At 46.5% G+C, this 23,483-nt stretch overlaps 1 protein-coding gene across 9 annotated transcripts in view; it reads right to left on the bottom strand.

The window, feature by feature from the left end:
- The window catches only part of ZFAT (zinc finger and AT-hook domain containing), a 204,693-nt gene that overhangs the window by 156,960 nt on the left and 24,250 nt on the right, over positions 1-23,483 (bottom strand). For 7 of the 9 annotated variants that reach the window (XR_011543242.1, XR_011543241.1, XR_011543240.1 and 4 more), the window contains exons 2-3: positions 15,791-15,967; positions 1,665-1,916 (exon numbers count right to left, since the gene is read on the bottom strand). Coding sequence is in view for 6 of the 9 variants with exons in the window: in XM_008518448.2 (XP_008516670.2) it covers positions 1,665-1,916; positions 15,791-15,967 (429 nt within the window). In the remaining 3 variants the exon portion in view is untranslated. Of the gene's footprint in view, positions 1-1,664; positions 1,917-15,790; positions 15,968-17,166; positions 17,316-23,483 lie in introns of those variants that run through there. The other 2 variants (XM_008518449.2, XM_070631000.1) reach the window with 2 other exon arrangements.

Genomic DNA, 23,483 nt, shown 5'->3' on the forward strand with positions numbered 1-23,483 from the left:
TCATTAAAGGACCCTGGACAAACTGCTTAATTTCTCAGTGTCTGCATGCCCTTATCCATGAAAAAGGAAGGATGGCAACAGTCCTGTTTCCATATCGCTATGAATAACAGGAACAGCTAACATTTACTGGGCGCTTTTGATACGGTAGGTACTATTCTAGGCACTTGTCAAGTCCTGCCTCATTTAATCCTCAAAGCAACCATATGAGATAGTACTCTTTCTTATTCCCACTTTACAGATGAGGAAACTGAGGGAGAAAGAAGTCAGTAAGTGCTGGAGCTGGTGGGATTCAAACCCAGGCAGCCATACTCCAGAGCCTATGTCCTTAACCAGAACTGTCTCCCACATAACATGCTTAGCACGGTACAAAGCTTCTTAAATTCTTAGGTATAGTTTGAAGATTTCAAAAATGGTGCAAGAGGGGCCAGCCCCATGGCCAAATGGTTAAGTTCAGCACGTTCCGCTTCAGCAGCTCAGGTTCAGTTCCCGGACGTGGACCTATACCACTTGTTGGTGGCCATGCTGTGGCGGCAACCCACATGCATAACAGAGGAAGACTGGCACAGATGTTAGTTCAGGGTGAATCTTCCTCAGCACAAAAAAAAAAAAAAAAAAAGTGGTGCAAGAACAGAACCCACAGGAGAGGTCCTCACCTCTCCAGTACAGTTTGGCTGTTTGAGTCCTCCTAGGAGGTCATCTATGAGATACACTAACCACAGCGACTTCATCCTGGCTCACAGTCACAGCCCTTCTATCTCTTTCAGAAGCTGCTTCAGAGGTGAAGCTCAGCCAAGAACTTATGTGGAGGGAACACTCAATATTCTTTATTTTCTTCAAGAAAACCTGCCACAATCTAGTCCTCAGCCACTGCTAGCTCATCAAGGTCCCTCACAGGTGCCATGAGCATCCTAAGGTCCACACTTCTGCTCACACAGCCCCACCCATCCATTAAGACATCCTGTTTCCCTTAAAACAAATACCGGGGTTGGCCCTATGGCATAGTAGTTAAGTCCAGCATGCTCCGCTTCAGCAGCCCAGGTTCATGGGTTTGGATCCCAGGCATGGACCTACACCACTCATCAGCCATGCTGTGGCAGTGAGCCACATGAAAAGTAGAGGAAGACTTGCACAGACGTTAGCTCAGAGCGAATCTTCCTCAGGGGAAAAAAAGGAGGGGAAGATTGGACATAGATGTTACCTCAGAGTGAACCTTCCTCAGGAAAAAATAAACAAATCAATAAACCAAATGCCACCTAAAGGGTGACACCGGGCTCACTCCTGACTTCCAGCAGAACGCTGTCTCCTGCTGACCGTTTACTATCCTTTAACATTTCACGTTTTAAAATCTCATCATCCCACCCAGAATGTAAGCTCCCCAAAGGCAGAGACTGTGTTTTCTCCTCTCTGGAACCAACCCCCAGAGCATCTACTAAAGTACCCGGCAACTTGCACTCCACGGCCATCAACTACCAGAGGACACATTCGACTCAAAGCTTACTTACAGAAATAGTCAGAAATCATTACAAAAACATACACCTTTCCAGATGGGTGAGACCTGTATAAATATGTGTATTTCCAAGAAAGAACGGAACCACTAGAAACTGAGAGGAGCAGCTGCGTCTCCGTATGGGAAACGCACACGCTGGGCCCTCGGCAGCCTTTACCTGCTTCCCCGTCCTCCTCGCCCAGATTCAGCACGATGATGCAGATGTGCTTCCTCAGCTGCCGCATGTTGGAGAACTTCCGGCAGCACTTGCTGCACTCCAGGCTGCTGGGAGCCGGGCTGCTCCCCTCCTCGGGGGCCAGCGGGCTGTCCTCGCCCGGGCTGACGAGGCTTTCCGCCAGCTCCTCTTCGGCGCTGGACTTCTTCGTGGACCCCTTAGGCCTGCCTCTCTTCCTCTTCATGACGGAAAACTCTGTCAAGGAAACAGGAAGACACGGTGTGGTCACACGAGGTGACAATGTGGGGCAACTCCCAAGTGTGGGAATATGTTTGGTTTCGTGTTTTATTAAAAACAAAAAGCTTGAAGCAGTTCCAGAAATTAACAGCTGCAAACAATATCTTGAGTGCTAATATCTCTGCGTCTATATGCTAACGTACAATCGATTTTGTAATATCTGATTTTAAAGTATCATTTTATCAGAACCTTTGCAGATTCTTCTTTTGTAAAGTGGAGAGAATTTTAAGTTGTGACCGTTGGCCTCCAGTTCGCAAATCATGCTTCTCGTTAACCAGCATCTCTGCTTAAATCCAGTTCACAGGAACCGCTTACGGACGTCTTTACAAAGGCTGCTCAAAGGCTGCTTAGCTTTTCATGCTCTTAATGAGTTACACAACTATTCAGATTATTTCAAGGCATCATAATTATTAGAGGCAAATTGTTCTGATGAAAAAGAGAAAAATAATTACAATCTAAAGCCGCAAATTATAGGACTGAAGACGATAACAATATTTTTCAAGTTTCCTAGCGACCTCGTGATTTTAAATGTCACGATCAGAGCCTTGCGAGCAAGTTTCTGCTTAATTAGCCTTCATTTTTAAGGCACTCATCTCCAGAATGAAGGTGGGAATTAAAAGGGGTGAGCGGGGTCAGGAGCATGGCGCTGTCGTGTGAAGGTGGAGTGGCATGGCCTCAGGTGACGTGACTTGAGAGGAACCCCAAGAGAGGCCAGGGAGGGAGCCGGCACAGCCTGGCCACCATCCCCAACACCAGTGGCTCGTCTGGCTGAGGGATGGCATTTCGGCAGTCCTCGGAATCTGAACATCAGATAGGGTAGAGGAGGGGTCCTGGGTCCAGCCCCATCTGGGGGGAACGGTCATCTGCAGACTTATGATGTCTTAAGGTCCCTCCCTGCTCTCTAAGGCTACAGCCCTGCACAGGAAAGCATCAGCCACAACGCCCACTGCGACCACTGTGACGAAGCTCTGGGTAGGTCACTTGTGCTCCCCAGTCGGTCAAGCAGGCCACAGGGGCAGAGGAGGCAAGACGGTTCTGGAGCAGAGGTCTATAGGGAAAGAGCAGCATGACAACGTGGGTCCTGGACAAAGGAGTCTGTTTCGGCACAGGGGCCCCCAAGAACTCAGGGAGATGGGGCACCAAAATGGGGGAGGAGCTGGGAAAGAGGGGCCCTCGTGGGAGCAGAGCTTCTGCTGAGCTCCAGTGCCAAGGGTGGGTCACCCTTGACTGAGAGATCCAAACCGGAGCCTTCCTCAGCCAGGGCGGCCAACACAGCCACTGCCTTTCCTCCACCTCCCCGGGTTTGGTGGGGACGGTGGGGGGACAGGAGAGGAAAAAGTACTTAACAACAGGAAGGCAAACGGAGAGACGTCAGCTAAAACGAACAAGAGGCACGAGGCCCTTCAAGCCCTTTTCCTGCACTGGATGTCACCAAAGAGAACAAAAGCTGTGCTGACACAAGGCCCAGCCGATGTGTATGGGAGGCTGGAGGGGGAGGTAAGGAATGGAACATACAGAGTAAGGACAAATGGTTTACCTCAAAGTCATTAAAACTTCTCTCCTTATTATTCTTTACAACAGCATGTACTTGTACAACCTCCTGAAGCAGCAATTAATAGTCAGAGAAACAGAATTAGTGGAGAGGCTATAAAACGCCCACCGCATGTCACGCCAGCTGAGCTGTGTGTTGCATAACAGTTTATGGAAGCCTGTGGCACCCTGGCCGAGAGGACAAGCTGCTCCTCCGAAATGCTCCATGAGGAGAAGGAACTTTACCCAGGGAGAGGCCTGACCTCTGCCCTCGGAGCCTGGGGGTGACCTCTAAGTCCCCTGAATTATGGGAGCATCTGTTTGTGTGGGGACTCTGGCCGCTGCACAGTCTAACAGTGGGATTTATGACGGGGGCTCTGGAACACGTCACATCAGTTCTGACCTCCCGAGGGAATGGAGACTGGAGGTGTTAGCCCGATCCTCCAGCAGGTGTGGAGACGGAAGGCCAGCCACGTGGGCAGGATGTCATCGAGCCCCCATTAGAACTCTGGACACCAAAGGCTCGGGTGAGCGTCCCTGGTTGGAAATGCTGGAGTCCCATCATAGGACACAGCTGGAAGGAGGCAACACTGCCCACGCCTCCTCAGGGTTAGCGGGAGGACCGAGAGCTCCAAGTCCGGAACCTTCCCAGTCCCAGACCTCACCCAGGCATCTCTCCCTTCGTTTGTACCCTTTTCGTATAACAGGATTGTAATCATGAGTACAGCACTTTCCTGAGTTCTGTGAGTCACTCCAGCAAATGATCAAACCTGATGGAGTCCATGGGACCCCCAAAGTTGTAGCTAGATGGTCAGAAGTGGGGGTGGCCCTGGAAACCCCCAAATTTGTGGCTGGTGTCAGCAACCTTGGGCAGGCATAGCAGTGTTGTGGAGAACTGGGCACTTAAGTTGCTGAAGCAAACTCATTGCATCAGGGAACCCAGCACTTTCTGCACAGAGCATACGACAGCACCCACAGTGTCCACGGTGCAGGAGATACAGCACTTGCTGCACAGTAAGAGCACAGCACAGTCAGCCAGACACGGGAGTTATCTGGGTGTCTCTCTTCCCAGAGACTGGGGATCCCTGGAGCACAGTCCTTGCCCTGATTATCTTTTATCCACCCCCAGCACCTGACCTGGTATCCTGCACAGCGGGCACCCAATAAATCTTGGTGAATTAAACTGACAAGCAGTGTGCAACCTAACCATCGAGGAAGAAACAGAAAATGGGCCCTGAAAGCTCTGGAAAGCCTCTAACACAACGGTGACAAAACTAATCTTACATCCTGCTCCATCCATAATTCAGATCCTCAAGACCAATTAGTTAGCTAAAAATGAAATATTCATAAATGAACTTGGAATAATTTAAGCACTGAAAACGAGTTGCTGCTGTCAACTACCCACATTTTATAGAAAAGCAAAGAATCTTGGAACTGGGCAGGGAAAACCTTGCACCCTCTAAATCCAAACATTTTAGCGGAGCTACCTCCAATTCCTCTTGCTCCTCCCTAAATTCCTCTATTCAGCCTGTCGCTGAACTCGATGGTGTTTGTTCCAAAGACGTCTGCCCAGTGAATTCCCTCTCCATTCTCGTGGCACCTTTGTCACCTAGATCCCCCACACAGTCTCCAGATTCCAGTCTTCTGCTCCAGTGCTTCTCTGCCTCCATCTCTTGTCTCACGGGACATTCCCTACCTCTAGAACCTTCCATTATTCTGGATGACTTTGTCCCACAACTCTCAGACCTGGCTTTCTAGGCCTTGATCATGTGGTTCAACCCTGAGTGCACACGAACACACACATACACACGTTTATTCTCACACACAGAGCCCACCCCCACTTTCTCAACTGCTGTGTATGATGTTCTAGACTTCCCTAAACACGCACAGATCCTCCCTGTCTCCATTTTCTTATCTGTACTCCTCCTCCTGCCTGTGACTACCTCCTGCATCCCCAGTCAGACCCCAAACCCCAACTCGAATCCTAACACTTCAGGCCCAGTTCAAATGTCGGTACCTCCTCTGTGAGGCCATCCCAGCTGTTGAGAAGCTCAGCCGCCTGCTCAGCTTGTCTGGCATTCACAGTGTGAGGCACACACGTGGCGTGCAGGCTCGCAGACCCATTTCCTGACTGTGTGTTTCTCTTTTTCCCCACCGTACAGTAAGCACACTGAGGTTTCAGCTGCCTTTTAATCCCCGGGTCCCACAGGGTCTCGAGCAGAGCTGATATGTAGTAGATACTTAATAAATAAACACATGTTGATCAGTTGCTTACTGATAGTGTTGAAATAAATTTCTAGGCCCAAGATGGAGCCGCTCCTGCCTGGCATGCCATGTCAGCAAACTGACACTCAGGTGACTTGCATCCCTGTAAATGCTGTTTGACCAGAAATGTAGTCTACCAGTCCACCAATTCACTTCCTTCCGTGTTCCTTATTCTTTATCTTATAAAAGCTCCTTGCCTTCTGCCCCATTCCGCAGTTCTCCGAATGGAGACTGTCCACTTCATGACGTGTTAGCGTTTGTTTATATCACCTAAATAGTCTTCTTTACTCGTTTTTTTTTTTTAAATAGGAAAAGAAGCATTTGGAAAACACGTCATTCCCTGTGTCCTAAGCTTTCCCACAGGAAGAACAGGGTGAGCCACAGGGCATCTCAACTCCATCCCAAGACCGCAGTCTGGGGACAATTTCCTCACAGCCAGAGAACCAGCCTTTGCAGATTCAGGGCCGAAAACTAGCAAGGGACAGAAAGAATCAGCCAAAGGGTTTTTAAATTCAGTCAAAAGATAACATGAGCATTATGGAAAAAATAGCTCAACATTATCAAAAATCTAATAGCATAAGCCCTTCATTTGTACTTCACTGGAGGCTGTGAAGCACGTTTCCAGCTATCACCTCATTTTATCTTCGTAAAAACCTTAAGAGATGGATGTAGCAAACGTAATTTCCTCAAGAGCAAAAGAAATGAAAGTCCCAGAGGTCTGGGGACTTGCACATTTCCCAGAGCTTGCTGAGCTAGGGTCCAGGTTTCCTTCTTCCCAGCCCAGATCTTTCTGCCGAGTCACGCAGCCCTCAGGTCAGGCGCTCGACAACGTTAATGGAGTCAACATGAGCAGTGCAGAGAATACCGGCTAGGAGTTAGGCCAATCTGAGTTCAAATTCCCCCGAGCCACAGTTCCTAACATGAAAAATAAACACAAAACTGACTCTATTTTATAGAGTCACTATTAATAAAAGCAATCCATTCAAATGCTGAGCACCGTACTGTGGAGTTGATGGATAAAAGGCAACTGCTGACTACGATGGCCATAGTCACTAATACTCTGACTTGGACCACCTCTCTGCAGAACTATTAGCTTCCCAGCCAATCCACTGTTAGATCATGCGATTCCTTAACATACACACATTCTTGTTCATTACTGCACTTCTTCCCTGATATCTTCATTAGGAAATATTTCACACAGCAAGAAAGCCAGTATGGAATCAGGGACACACAAATTTCATTATGCTCAAGACCAGAGATGGAACCAGGCTTCCAGCGCTCGACTGCAGCTCAATCTCTAGTCACACCAACTTGAGAATTTAGGAGCATCCGGAAACACTAACATTGTTGGGCCCTGTCAATCTCCCTGACATTTATATCCATCCAGCGCAGGAAGCAATGGGGAAGCAATGAATTATTTACCAGAAATGAGGGAGCGGGAGCCTCTTAGGTTTCCGGGAACACAGCATGCCCTTTGCAGGACAGACTACAGCCAGTCCTGTAGTGCCAGGCACCCAGCCTCCTCCCTGCGGCTTTATCAGCAATAATGTGGAAACGCCACATAAATAACAGCAACAACTAATAAACACTGAGCACGGACATCTCAGGGAGGGAAGCAGTAGTATATTCCCATCCTACAGAGGAGGACACTGAGCCTTAAGAAGATTAATCAATTTGCCCCAAGACACGGAACTGATAAGTGGCAGAGCCAGGACCTGAACCCAGATCTGTTTGCCTCAGGGTCAGTGAACGCCACATCTGTCAGGTCAGTTATCAGAGCACAGAAATGACACATTTCAACTGCTACTCTAAGTTCTGCAGGAAAACGATGCTAGTGTCACCCAACTACAAGCCTCAGCGTGATCTGACTCCTGAACTGAACGACAGACGGGAATTGTGATGGCCACTAACTGCCTCGCGCGCTTACCGTGTACTAAGGCATTATGTATTAACATGCACTTGTCTCAGAATCTGTTTAAAAAAAAAAAGCCACTTATCTCCCTTTGACAGATGACAAAAGCTGCTTGCCTAAGCCACCAGGAGGGCGTCTGCAGCTGTGGTGCAGGCTGAGCCCCGTAGGAGGGACCACAGATGGCGGTGGTCACCAATCACTGGACCATGCCCCATGAGCCACGCTGAGCTCTCTGGTGCTGGTGGCATCAGCTCTGAGTGCCTTTCATGCACATTCACCCAGAAAGCCTGGTCCTAACTCATCAGCCCAGAATGGGGGTACCTTTTCATAATCTACACAAAAGCCCCCTACGTGCCACCCGCAGCCCTGGCAATCACATAAAAGCTCCAGGATTGAAACCTGAGTCAATATATTGAGTCCAAGATGGCTGCTCTTTCCACTACCCACACGCTGCCTACCAGAGTCAATTAGGGGGCTGAGGTTTCACTGGTTACCAGAACAGTGAGCACAACACACTTACATACACTCCAAATGACTTTATTCATGATAAGGGCCCATAAGAGACAACACAGATATTGAAACTTGGATGCCAACCTCCCCTGGGCAGCCTCCTTTGACTCTCAAACCAGACGATGCGTCCCCCATCTTTAGCAGCCCATACTGAGTCCTGGAGAAGCACTTCCCTGCTGCACTGAAATAGCCTCTTTGCCTGACTGCCACCCAGCAGTCAGGGGGCAGAAGCAACAGGACAGTGCCTGGCTCTGCCCTGTACTCTCAGCACCCAGCACAGCACCCAGGCATACAGCAGGTGCACAGTTATTGAATAAAGAAATGGAAGGAGGGAAGGGGAGGGGAAGAGAGAAAAGATGAAAAGAAAAGAAGAGCTCCTAATGAAGGTCTGAAAGGCGGAAGAAGATGACAGGCCGAAAGAAGGCTCTCAGGAGCCCCAGGGAAATTCCTCCTCAAGCAAGGCCAACCTCCCCACCTCCAGCAGGATGAACAAATGCGCAGCATGAACACACACACACACTCCCCCACCACACACACACACACTCACCCACATACACAATCTCTCTCACACACACATTCTCATACATACACTCACACACACAAACGAGAGGGAGAATGAGCTGGGCCCATTTGGCAATTTTTTCTTGGACCACAGCCCAAGAGTTGATTAGGAAGAAGGAAGAAAAATGAAAGGTTCTTCTATAGACCACTTCCTAAGTGAGCAAAAAAGATTAAAAGGCTATAAAATAAACGAGAGGATTTAGGAACCTTCATGTTATAAAGGGAGACCAAAACAATAAATCAATTACTACTCAGTTAAAGGTTTAATTAAACCATTTCAAGTATCTCTCAACTTAAAAGGAATTGTGAAGGCTAAACCTGAATGGAAATCATTAGAGAGAAACTAAGCCTCTACAAGTCTCTAATTTTATGGGCTTGCACAAAGAAAAAAGGGACTTAAGTGTTCTTAATGAAAGATTTTTGAAGAAATTTTCTCATATTAAGAGTGTGAGTTTAATTAAAGTCTTAAGAAACACTTTTTAAAATTAAACGACACAGGTAAGTAATCTTCCAGTATATACAACAAATAAAAAAGAGAAAATGTATTCAAGAAGAGCTTAAGTCAAAAGTAAATTAGTTAATAAAGGAAAATAATTTATAAAGTAGCTCCACGGTAAGAGTCTGATTATACTCAGAGTATCACAAAAACATGCAAATACCATCAGACCAGCTGGGCCCAAATTCCACTTTTCCGCTTACTAATTAGGTAGCCTTGAGTATGTTGTCTGAACTCCTCTGGTCTCTGAGCCACATATTCCTCACTTATAAAACCTGAGTATTGGCAAGGAAATAGAAGACCTGAATAACGCTATAAACCAAGAAGCCCTAAGACACATATACAGAACACACCACCCAAGAACAGCAGAGCACCAATTCTTCAAAGTGCACGTGGAGTATTCTCCAAGACGGACAACATGTTACGCCACAAATCAGCACTCAGTGAACTTAAAAGGATGGAAATCATACAAAGTATGTGGATCGAAATTAGAAGGAACAAAAAGAAATTTGGAAAATTCACAAATGTATAGAAATTAAATGGCACTCCTAAATAACTAATAAGTCAAGGAAAAAGTCATAAGGAAAATTTAAAAATACACTGAGATGAACAAAACAAATGCATAACATACCAAAATTTACGGGGTGCAGTGAAAGCAGTGCTTAGAGGGTAATTTACAGCTATAAACACCTATGTTAAGTAAAAAAGAAAGATCTCAAATCAACAGCCAGCCCTTCCCACTTAAGAAACTTGAAAAACAGAAGCAAAGTAAGCGCAAAGCAAGTAGAAGGACAGATAGTATAAAGATCAGAGTGGAAAGAGATGAAATACAGAAAAACATAAGAGAACTCAACAAAACAGACAAACTTTTAGCTAAACTCACCAAGAAAAACAGAGAGAAGACTCAACTGCTAAAATCAAGAATAAAAGAGGGGCCATTACCATTGACCTTACAAAAATCAAAAGATTCTAAGGGAATGGAATGGTATGCCAACAAATTAGATAACTCTGATGAAACGGAAAATGTCCTAGAAAGAAACAAACTACTGAAACTAATTCAAGAAGAAATAGAGAAATGTGAATACATCTATAACAAGCAAATAGACTGAATACGTAATCAAAACACTTCCCACCAAAAATAAAAAGCCCAGGACTAAATGGCTTCACTGGTAAATTCTACCAAACATTTAAGAATAAACACCAACACTTTAAAAATCTTCCAAAAAACAGAAGAGGAGGGGACACTTCCCGCCTTATTCTACGAGGCCACTATTATTACCCTGCTTCCAAAACCAGACAAAAACATCAGAGAAAAGACCCTAGACCAATATCTCTGAATATAAATACAAATATCTTCATCAAAATACTAGCAAGCCAAATCCAGCGCCACTTTAAAAGGATTATACAAAACAACCAAGTAGGATTTATTCCAGGAATGGAAGGGTGACCCAACATATGAAAACCCATCCATGTAATATATCATATTAATAGAATCAAGGGGAGAAAAAAACACATGGTCATCTCAACAGACACACAAAAAATATGACAAAATCCAACACCTTTTTATGATAAATACACCCAATAAACTAAGAAGAGAAGGGAGCTTCCTTAACCTGATAAAAGAGCATCTACAAAAAAACACCACAGCTAACATCATACTTAACAGTGTAAGACTGGATGCTTTCTCCCTAAGATCAGGAACAAGACCAGAATGTCCACTCTTATCACTTCTATTCATCATTGTGCCAGAGCTTCTAGCCAGGGCAATCAGGTAAGAAAATTAAATAAGAAGTGGATTGGAAAGGAAGAAGTAAAACTATCTCTATTTACAGATGACAAGATCTTATAGAGACAGACTCCTAAAGAATCCACTAAAAACATTAGATCTAATAAGCAAGTTCAGCAAGGTTGCAGGATACACGATCAATATATGAATAGCAGTTGTACTTATAAACTAGCAATGAACAATCTGAAAACGAAATTGAGAAAATTATTTCCATTTACAGTAGAATCCAAAAGAATAAAATACTGAGGAATAAAAATAACCAAGGAAGTATAAGACTTGTACACTGAAAACTATAAAACAGTGCTGAATGAAATTAAAGACATAAACAAATGGAAGGACATCCCATGTTCATGGATTGGAAGGCTTACTAATATTAAGATGGCAATAGTCCCCAAACTGATCTATAGATTCAACACAGCCTTTATCAAAAGTCCAACAGACTTTTTTGAAGAAACAGACAAGCTGATCCTAAAACTCATAAAGAATTGCAAGAGACCCTGAATAGCCAAAGCAATCTCGAAAAAGAAGAACAAAGTTAGAGGAGTCACATTTCCTGATTTCAAAACTTACTACAAAGCTACAGTCACCTATACGGTATTCTACTGGTATGACTGAGGACACTCAGTCATATATAGATTAATTATATACATGGATTAATGGAACAGAATTGAGAATCCAGAATTTTACCTATACATTTATGGTTAACTGATTTTTTTTTAAAAAATTTTATTTTTTTCCTTTTTCTCCCCAAAGCCCCCCGGTACATAGTCGTATATTCTTCTTTGTGGGTCCTTCTAGTTGTGGCATGTGGGATGCTGCCTCAGCTTGGTTTGATGAGCAGTGCCATGTCCGCGCCCAGGATTCGAACCAACAAAACACTGGGCCGCCTGCAGCAGAGAGCGCAAACCTAACCCCTCGGCCACGGGGCCAGCCCCTATGGTTAACTGATTTTTTACAAGGGTGTAAAGATCATCCAATGAGGAACTTGGGTAAACAGTTATGGAGATGTGCCTTCCTCATTTAATATTGTTTTAACTTTTTTATAGCAAGCTGTTATTACTTTCATAATTGAAAAAAAAAGAGAAAGTACAAAGGAATAAAGTAATTGCTTTGATGGGTTTGCCCACACAGTGCCTGGCCCAGGAGAAGTACCAAAAGACGAACGAGCAAAGGAGAGCTTTGTAACTATGAGTTCACCTGCAACAGCAAGAAGGAGAAAGAAAGGTCTGGGGTCTAGAGAACCTGCTCAGCAAGCCTGAAGCCCCTGGGCTATTAATGGGGCCTGCAGGACGAGAGGAGGAAGAACAGGCCCCACCTATGAATTCGTGATGCCAAAGCCACGGCAGGGAAAGTAAGAGGGCTTATGCTGGTCAGAACGGTTCCCAGGTCAAGTGAGTTCTGGGAGCTCTGGTTTGGATGAGGAGGACCCCTGCAGCTTCCTGAATGAGGAGTGACAGGTGGGATGGAACACATCCTCTGGAAGACAGAGCGGTAGCAAGGCCAGCAGCAAGAAAACAAACAACAACAAAAGGTGATTGGTTCAGTCGACACACACGAAGGGACATACCACGTGCTGGGCCCTGTGCCAGGACCTGGGACACATGAGCTGACATAGCCCAAACCCGTTCCTCGGGTATTCCCTGAGAAGCAAGTGAAAGGGACAGAGACCAAAGCGCAACCAGGAAGGACAGAACTGAAACATGTTCGTGGGGTTGTAGGAGCCCAGAGAAGGGCCTCTAACCACCTGGCTGAGGGATGAGTTCCTAGAAGCGACCCCAAGCCGAAGGAGCCTTAGGAGCATGCGAGGGGGAGCCAGGCAAAAACGCCTACAAGGGGCTTCCTGGGCAGAGCTACTAGACTGGGGAAAAGAGGGAGGAGACAGGCAGGGTGGGCTGGTTCTTCGTAGGGGAGGAAAAGGAGAGTGGACCTCTAGGAAGACAGAGCAGTTCAGGATGACTTCCTGAGCGGATAGTGATGTCCCTCACTAACGTCAGTGAGGAGGAAAGAGTAGAAGTCAGAACATGTGTACCTTATAAAACAAGGACACACACAATTCCATGTGAAATTTTATCTGCTTTATCATTCACTCATTTATCATTTATAAATGAATTGGAAACTCCAAATTATTTTATCTTATTTACATTTCATTTTAGTAGGAAAATAATCTTAATAAGCAAAGCTGAATAAAAATAGAATCAAAAGCTTTCTAATAGCCCTTCTCAAAGTTCTTTACAGGTTTAAATCATTTGACTTCCATCTCCATATGAATTTTACAGAAGAGATTAGCCATTTTTCTGAGTTTATAGACGTTCAATGCAGAAGCAGGTACGCAAACTTTTTGACATAGCTCTGGTTCCATCTGTCTGTCAAGCTACACTCTTTGGCAAGCCCGGGTATCTTAACCGTCCAGCAGGGAGGTTGACGTGGGGAATGTGGATGTCACCAATGCTCATCCAATCGGGTCATGGAGGATGAGCCCTACTCACTCCCGGAACTGGGCAGCACACGGACAGATGGCTGAACTTCGAGGCCCCTGGCACTAGGCAGATTCTTTTTTTTCCAGCTTTATTGAGGCATGATTGACAAATAAAATTTGTACATATTTAGATTGTACAACATGGTTTTACAAAGTATACAATGATTTAATATACACGTACAATGTGAAATGCTTACCCCAATCAAGTTAATTAACACATCCATTACCTTACATAATAACCACTTTTTGTGAGTGGTAAGAACACTTCAGACGTACTCGTAGCAAATTTCAAGTATAAAATACTGTATTATTAACCATAATCACCACGCTGTACATTAGAACCCCACTCCCCAGCAACCACCGTTTTACTCTCTGGTTCTACGAATTTGGCTATTTTAGATTCCACATATAAGTAAGATCAAACAGTATTTGTCTTTCTGTGTCTGGCTTATCTCACTTAGCATAATGTCTCCAAGGTTCATCCATGTCACAAATGGCAAGAATTCCTTCTTTTTTATGCCTGAATTATGTTCCATTGTGCATGTGTGTGTGTATACCATATTTTCTGTATCCATTCATCTGTCAATGAACACTTATCTTGTCTGTTGTGAATAATGCTGCAATTAACATGGAAGTGCAGATATCTCTTCGAGATAATGATCTCATTTCCTTCAGACACATGCCCAGAAGCGGGATTGCTAGATCACATTATAGTTCTATTTTTAATCTTGGGGGGAACCTCCGTACTGTTTTCCATTGTGGCTGTACCTATTTACATTCCCACAACAGCACACAAGGGTTCCCTTTTCTCCACATCCTCACCAACACTTGTTATCTCTTGTCTCTGTGACTGACACATTCTAACAGGTGTGAGGTGACAGCTCACTGTGGTTTTGATTTGCATTTCCATGATGATTAGTGATGCTGAGCACCTTCTCATGTACCTCCGCCTTCCTCTGAGTGGGGAGAGGACAGATCTGTGCACAAGGCCTGGGCTGGGGCGGGAACACCACAGACACAGCGCCAACAGCAGTCCATGCTGACGGTGATACAAATACTTCTTGCTCCTCCTCATTTGCATTACTAGTTCCAGGTGCTGGGTTTTCTCAGCTTTCACCTTATACCACTGGCAGCAGCTAGCAGATTCTCCTAACTTCTCAACGACTTAATCCTCCACATTTCTCTGAGCACCCTGGGAATGGCCAGAGGGACTCATTAACCAAAACATTTTTTGTCTGGAGTCTCTCCTTGTTAACGGTGTCAGACAGATGATCAATAAGCCAGCCTGTTTAGAAACGCCAGTCTGAATATTCCCAGGAAAGAACAATTGGATTATTAGTGTGGCTAATGAATCCTGCGACAGGACACTGACTGCCATAGATTGTGCTTCCGCCCAGGAGACTGGCCATTGTTCCTCATCATATAAAAATAGTTTTGTGGGGGCTTTTTCTAACTCTTGTCTGCAGCTGTTCCTGCTGCACTATGTATTTTCTTCGTCTGTGGGGACCTAATTACAGTGCTCGGCCAGCTTCTCTAATCCATCCACCTGCTGCATCTGATACTGTTCAGTGGGAGACGCCTGGATGCGGAGACAAGATGTATCTTACTTCACACACTGACTGTGAACCTGAAGGATTTGGTGCAAATCAAAGCTTTATAATTTGAGTCCTTGTTCCTGGCTTATGTGATCAGTTCAGAAATGCCGTTTCTAAGATTATATATACTTATTTATTAATCATGTATGATATAACAACAGCTTCCCTTTACTGTCTTCTCTGTGCCAGGGGTCACCCTAGGTGTGCAGGTATATGTATTCTTTGACTTAACCCTCACAGCCCCCCTTGCAACAGGCTTATTAGCCTTCATTTCGCAGGTAAGCAAAGTGAGGCTTCCAGAATTAACATCATTTGATTCAGGAAATGCAGCCAGCAGGTGCTAGAGCTGGGCTAAACCCACACGTGTCTGACAACGAGCTCAGGCTTTTCACACTGGTGGATGCTGCACCTCCTTTCTTTCAGCCATCCATCGATCCATCCATCCATCTACTAACCAAGCACTGAAGAAGCACCTTCAGGGACCAGGTACAAGAAATTCAAAGAACGATCTTATGTGAGCAGACCTACAATTGGACAACTATCGTGACTTCTGGGTTGGAAATTTGGATTTTCTAGGTTTCTATGCCCACCAAATAGAAGCCAAGCATCAAAGTATTTGAGAGCAAATCAGCAGCAGCAGCATCACCAACAGGCACATCTGTGGGCATGGCACCCCTCATCCAGCACTCCAGTCCACTTACCATCTCCGGTTTTGCTTGGGTTGGTGGGTTCAGGAGTACTTAGAGGCCTAAGGGGGATGATGATCTCATCAACATTAACCCCTTCTTCTGTGTGCTTCTCAGAAACATGGGAGAGGAGTTCTGACTGATTTGGTGAGAAAAGGTTGCAACATTTACACATGAAGATGGCTGTGTTTTCTGTAAAAAAAAAAAAAAAAAGGCAAAATGTTATGTCATGTTCACAAAACAATGATTACTTGCAACTGCCAAAGAAAAATATTGAAGGCTGCCTTCTTTTTTTTTTTTTTTTGCTGAGGAAGGTTAGCCCTGAGCCAACATCTGTGCCAATCTTCCTCCACTTTATATGTGGGTTGCTGCCACAGCATGGCTGGCAAATGGTGTAGGTTCAGCACCCGGGCTGCCAAAGTGGAGCATGCTGAATTTAATCGCTACACCACAGGGCCAGACCCATTGAAGGCTGCCCTTCTGAGCAATCACCAGCCTCCAACAGACTGTGTCCCTTTCGTGGACACTTCCATGGCCAGGCAGCTCCCTTCTATCTTCGAGTGGCCCTAGTTGCCAGAAAATTCTTTCTTCACTATTTTAAAACCTCAGTCCTCCCGAACAGCCTCTAATATGGACCTCCCGGTTACCGAGATCAACACAACAGCCCAGATTCCAACATCAACACGGCAAAGCGAAAAGCAAATACGCAATTTGAAAAGTTAAATCCAACCTTCAAAGGACGAACTGCGCTGGCAGCAATTAGGTATTCCAGCTGGACGCCCTCCAATTAGGCGCAAGGGAACATTGATCAAAACAGCATTTCTCAAAAGCCAAAACACCTTTCACTGGCTGGCACAGGAACTAAGAACAGGAAGGATGGGAATCTGCTGCTTGTTTAGCCACTTAATTTCCACTTAAAGCATTATCACTGTTCCCAAATATTTACCAGTAGTCCATTACGTTCATCCCATTACATGAGGCAGGAAGACAGAATGGAAGCAAAAACCCTCATTTTGGAGTCTGATAAAATAACTATAGGCACATATAGGAACATTAAATTTAGGAACCAATAATGATTAAAAGCTAGGAGTTTTTTTGTTTTTGTTTTGTTTTAATTTACACTGGAAGAAACCCTGGTATGACGGAAAGGACAATGGCTTTGAAGCCAGACAAACCCAGGTTAAACTGCCAACCCCAGTCCCTAAGTGCTGTGAAGCTGAGTGGCCTTGGAGAAGCTGGAATGAAATAGGAGACGCAGGTGACGCCCATGCTGCAGTGGGAACCCAGCAGGCACCGACTCACTCCAGCTCTCCGCCGACCATGCACCCTCATCACCCACCAGCTGGACAGCTGAAGACCTGCAGCCACGCTGCCTGGTCCCCAACACTCACCATCACAGCCTCACAGGCACGCAACGCTGCCTAGCAATCACACAAGGTCTTGAGGCCACCGACTCTCTCGCAGGGACGGGGAACAAATATTTCAGACCTCTTCCTCTCTCCGCACCCCCATGCTCACTCTCAGCTGCTGACCTTGCTTCCTCTTTCATTTGAAGCAGCCAGAAGACGGCCTGCACCGGCTTCCTCCATCACACCCGCCGACCCGCCTGCACCCTCGCCCACCCGCCAGCCTCGCTCCGGTCGGCAGGAAGGTGGGCAGAGCGGTGACACGGACGGTGGGAGGGGGGCTTCAGCAGAAGCGGTCCACCCCGGTGCAGTATTTTTACCACTGATATTGTCTAGAATTGGCAGCTCATGGAGATAATAAAAAAACAGACCAACATTTAATCACTGTTATTGCTTTTCAATTCTCTAAAGACAACGCACCCTTAGCGCCTGCTCCTGCAGCCCTCACCCTGGAAGGCCACTGGACCAAGGGCAACCCCACCCCCCAACGACGTCAAGTAACTTGTGCTTCTTTCTCCAGATCATCGGCTCTTCCCTCTCCATTGCTCTCCACATTCTATTATTTCTCCTATATTCTATTATATAATATATATATAAAAATATATATTTATAAATGTAAATAGAATAGAATATTATGTTTATATTATTATATATTATATAACATAATAAAATAAATATAAATATATATAAATAATAGAATGTATTCTATATTCTATTATTTCAAGACAAAAATTTCTCTTGACCTCCACTCTCCCCTACCCCATTTTTCTCCTTCTCTTTACAGCAAAACTCCCCTACCAGAAAGAGGAGATTAAAAAAAGGCAGTAAGCCAACAGGACTTGGCGACAGTGAGGACAGAACCCCGCAAGGCACTGGAGTCACAGAAACAAGTCCCTTTCTGGATTCAGAGAAAGGGTTTCTCCACGAACAAGCAGGCGAAGTAATGACCTAAGAGAATTCTTTTCTACCAAACAACACACGAAATAGAAATTTAACAAAGCAGAACATTGCTTCGTCAATGGAAATCTCTCATGAATACCATCAATCAATACTTTATTTTTTTCCAAGAAATGTTTTATTCCTAAGGAACCCAAAATGCTCCCCAAACAAGAAGAGATTACAGTAATACTTCTTTTCCTTATATGAAGCCATGTTGTTTCTCAACGTGCTTCCTGCTGCTCCTACAACAAACCTATGATTTAAGCAAAAGGGGGTTTGTAACCGCCATCCCACAGGTGAGGAAACTGAGACAGAGAGAGGGCAGGCAACTTGCCCAGGTCATAGTTGCAGGAAGCAGAGACCAGACTCACTGCCATCTGCTTCTGACATGAGCTATTTGGCTACGGACCACGAGCTGAGCTTCTCCAAGTCAAAGCTAAAATACTTCCCACTACAGCCAACGACGTCTGAGATGAAAATCACCACAGAGAAGAGCGTGACCCCAAATCACTTACCCATTTCATACCTGCTCATTTCCACACCTACTGAGTGGCAGCCAAGGGGTGGGCCTCACCACAGGTGCTGGGGACAAGACGGGAATCAGGCACAAGGCTCTGCCACACAGGAGGCCACCGCTTCATCAGGAGACAAACATGTCCCAGAACAACCGCATCTCAGGGTTTTACTGGAACTAGTTCCCAACAGACCTGCAAGCATTCTTGATCCTGGTATGCTTTCAGGAGGAAGGGAATCCTGTGACATTTAACAGAGCAGGCCTTCTGGGAGCCACAGGAGATCCTGAGAGGGGTCTCCTAGTTCATAGGCACACCAAGCACAGTCTGGAGGCTAAATAAACAAACCTACTTTTGCATCTCAGTGTGACAAAGTGTTGGAGGCTGCTCTAAGTAAACTAGTACCCAGCTCTTCCACACAACCTGAAGGATGGGCGGGCACCGGGCCTCGGCCTTCTGCTATCAGTCAGCACGTGTTTCCCGAGTGTCACTCGGCGTCCAGCTGTTAGTCAGGGGGGAGCTGGACCCAGAGTTCCTGGGGTGCAGGCGGAGACAAGCACACATGACCCAGGACGACAGTCACATCACTGAGGGCTCAGCCATGCGATGCAGGCTGTGATTTCAGCATCTGTACTGAAATCACAAAAACCATCAGAGGCCTAGTCAGCAAGGCAACACACACTGTAGGAGGAGGTCAAAAGTCACCGAGGAGACGGAGAAGCATGTCCTGGGCCTCCACTTCTCCGGGCCTGGGGGCAGCCCCCCTCCGCTGACTCGCGCAGAGACCTGCTACCACGTTCCAGAGAGCCTGGCTCTCAGCACAGCCCTGGGCCCGAGAGCACTTCTCCTACAAAGTCCTGCAATGTGGACGTGCACGCGGGTGGCAGGACCTGGCGCTCCCATGAACACACACTGACCACCGCCAGCAAAGGGGCCAAGAGCCTCCAAGACGCTGGCTCGTAACTTCCACCCAGTGGTTCTACTGCTCGAGACCTCACCTTCAGAATCACCCAAAATGCAAACGGGATTGTGCAAAGATACTCCACACGGAGCCATTTATGCAGCAAGTTCCAGAGACGAGCTCTGCAGTGGGCAGGTCACAACACATCCCCACAGAGAAACCGGACGCAGCCACTGAAAATTGTACCTTCAAAGAATCCTGACTGACAAGGGAAAATGCCCATGGTGAACATTAAGTTCCAAAAAGTGGGATACACCACTCGTCAGTATATACATAATTTTGTTACTAATGGACAGGCATTATTTATGAGCAGATGGATAGAGAACAGCCAGCCAGGTGGAAAGCACAGACACTAAAATTCTGACTGTTAAACTCTTTTTTACCACTTATGTATTTCCTACAATAAGCCTATATAACTTTTAATGATCAGAAAGATTGGTAGGCCTTCTACAAAGCAAGGGAACAGAAAAACAGAGCAGTGGGACACAGCTCTGAATGACGAGCTCCGTGCTGCTCAGGCGTGGACGGCGTCTGGTTCAAGGCTGCCCCCCAGCCTGGCACGTGACGGGCATTGAACAGACGTGGGAGTCGAAACGTGTGCTGCAGAGCGGCACTGTGCGAGGGGCAGGCAGAAAGCTCCAGCTCCGGTGCTTGCAAGGCTTCCGGGAGGAGGAACTTGAACAGATCTGGAAAGGCAGCCAGGAGCTGGCGGGCGGTCCTGGGAAGGGCACTCAGACTCCAGAGTGCACCACATGTGGGCTCCAGGCCACCCTCCACGATATCCCATGCAGTCCCCACCTCCGGCCAGCCAGGGCTCATCACCCGAATCCTACCAGGGCAGGACTGAGGTTCAGAGAGGCTGACCTCCCCTCAGCCACACAGCCAAGGAAGCGCAGGGTCAAGGCAGAACCCGGCTTTACCAAACCCAGGTCCAGGGTCTCCACAGCGCCACGTGTCACTTCCAGGGTCGGCACTGGTAAGGAACGCAGCCACACAACAGCCACAGGACCACAGGAGGCCCCTGAGCCATGCCAGGGGGTGGGCTCACTTTTGCTACCAACAACGCAATCTTGTATGGGAGAGCAGCCTGCTTTCCAGAAGCCGGGGCAGAGGCGTGAGGTTTCCTCTTGAACATAATCTGTGAATGCCCCCAGGCCTCCAACTTGGCAGGAAACTGTGCACTCTTTAGGACATTCATAAAGCAGCGTATAAACAGCAAATGCCAACACACGCAGAGAAAGCGTCGGATCAGGCTGCAGCCCCCAATACTAAGAACTGTTACTCTGCCAAAATAACCACAAAGCAGCTATTTTCGTTTTTTATAGTGGACGAATATGAAAAAAATGTATCTTACACCCTGAAATACAATCATAATTATGTTGTCAGCTATTTCTGATGAAGATGCTATAATTTGGATGCATTTTTAGGTCCAATTACTGTGCACTCATCCTTAACAAAAGAACTCAAAGGGAAAATGATGTCTTCAACACAAGGAAAATCACACAAGTTTGGGGTTTGAGCATTCAATTTCTACGAATTATCGGCCAGTTTTTAACCAGCTACTGTGTACTATTAAAAAGGAAAATCTTAAAATAACTGTATAAATAAGTCCTCATTTCTGAAGTCTGATTTTCAAACACTCCTGACCAGGAATGGCCAGGTCCTGTGACCTCTGACCTCCCACCTGCTCACCATCACCCTGCCTGGAGACCCAGGGACAAATGACGGCCTCTGACCCCATTCCGCTCAGAAGAAGGTCATGAACTGCAGTGGGTTCATAGGTCCCAGGAGTTTGGTTGGACCCCTTGGAGTCTAGGGAGGGTCACTGGGAGCCACAGGTCACAGCTGTGGGGTGGCTGGGGCTCCTGTCCCATCCTTTGGCCACAGACAGCCCACCTGTCATCCGGAGCTGGCCCGCTCCTCAGGGACCCCTCCCAAATCTCAGGCCCTAGAGCAAAAGGACAAAGAGCGTCAGTTCGTCCTTGAACCGAAGTCACACTGGCCAGCTCACGGACACTCCGGCCCAGCGTCCTTCCCTTTGTAAGTCCATCTGCTGTGGAGGTGCAAGGGTGGGAAGACCAGAGCAAGACAGAATTCAGGCATTCCGGGTCCCCCAGCCCTTACACCAGATCTTATTATCTTATTATTATTGATTACAGAAGTTACAGTATGAATACATGCTCACTGTAAAGTCATCAAATAAGACAGAAGCCTTTAAAATAGAGACAGCCCCTTATCATCCTCTCTGAGAACGAGAGCATCACGGAGCGCAGCGTGGTGTGTGTCCTTCCAGATCTTTTGCTGCGTATCACAGGGAGAGAGAGACAGAGAAACCTCAGGCACACCCCCCACTCTCCTCTGGATCCCTGGTGTCCAGGCGCCCCCCCAAACCCTCCACCCATCCCAGGGTCCTGCTCCCCGCACTGGGCTCCGCTTGGAGGAGGGAGAGGAGGTACCTGGTGTCACTGACATGGAGGGTCTCGGGAGCTCCAAGTGAAAACTTAAAATACATTTTCTAATAAAAACATTAGAAATGGCATGGACACCTGGGAGGTCTCACAAAAACTGCCCAGGCCTGGGTGTCAGCAGTCCTGGATTGCAGCCTCTGACTGGCTGCACACATACCGGCACGTCACTGACTCCTTCTCTCAGTATAAAGGGCCGGAGCGGGGTGCCTCGGAGAAAAGCCCCCGCGGTGCATCCCAGTCTGGGTTTAAGGATCCAGGAGTAAGTACAGATGCACGGAGTTCGGATGGACCCATGTTAGAGGGGTCCTGGGGAAAGGTAATGCCACAGGAATCTGCTTTCCACAGCCCCCACTTCCTCCAACGAAGCACTGAGAGAGCGAGGCTTTCCTGGATGAGAGGCTACGTCCACACAGGATCAGGGCCAGGATGAGGAAGGCAGAGCTGTGGGGACCCACCCAGAGCCACGACTCCCACCCACCCCCTGAAACATGCTTTATCCACAGGAAAGCTACTAAAGTGAAAACTGAACGTTAAGGGCAGGCCAGAAAGAAGAACAGAGCAGCAGGAAGGCAGCTCCACAGGTGGGAAGGCGACTGGCAGAGATGGCAGAAGCTGTCAGAGGCCAGGCAAAGGGAATGGCAGGGATGGGGCAGCTGCACAGAGTTCACTCACGGCCTGAGGCACCCCAGTGTACACGCACATTGTTGAAATGTTGCGGCAGCTCTCAGACATTGCTGGTAAGAAGGCAAAACGGTACAGCCACTTTCGAAGACAGCCTGGTGGTTTCTTACAAAACTAGACGTACTCTTACCACACAATCCAGCAGTCACATACCTTTGGTATTTACCTAAAGGAGTTAAAAACTTGTGTCCACACAAAAACCTGCACACGGATGTTTATAGCAGCTTTATTCATAACTGCCAAAATTTGGAAGCAACCAAGACATCCTTCAGGAAGTGAAGGGATAAATAAACTCTGGTACATCCAGACAATGGAATATTATTCAGCACTAAAAAGAAATGAGTTATCAAACCATGAAAAGACACGGAAGAACTTTAAATACATATTACTAAGTGAAAGACGCCAATCTGAAAAGGCTCTCTACTGTATGATTCCAACTATATCACATTCTGGAAAAGGCAAAACTATGGAGAGAGCAAAAAGATCAGTGGTTGCCAGGGGTTAGGGAGGATGGACGGAGGAACAGACAGAGCACAGAGGGTGTTTAGGGCAGTGAAAATACCCTGTATAATACCACAATGGTGGACACATGTCATTACACATTTGCCCAAACCCACAGAAAGTACACCAAGAGTGAATGCTAAGGTAAACCAAGGACTTTGGATGACGATGATGTGCCAATGTAGGTTCATCAATTGCAACAAATGCACCACTCTGATGGGGATGTTGATAATGGAGGGG

Source organism: Equus przewalskii, chromosome 8, assembly GCF_037783145.1.
Source record: "Equus przewalskii isolate Varuska chromosome 8, EquPr2, whole genome shotgun sequence".
NCBI classification, from domain to species: Eukaryota; Metazoa; Chordata; class Mammalia; order Perissodactyla; family Equidae; genus Equus; species Equus przewalskii.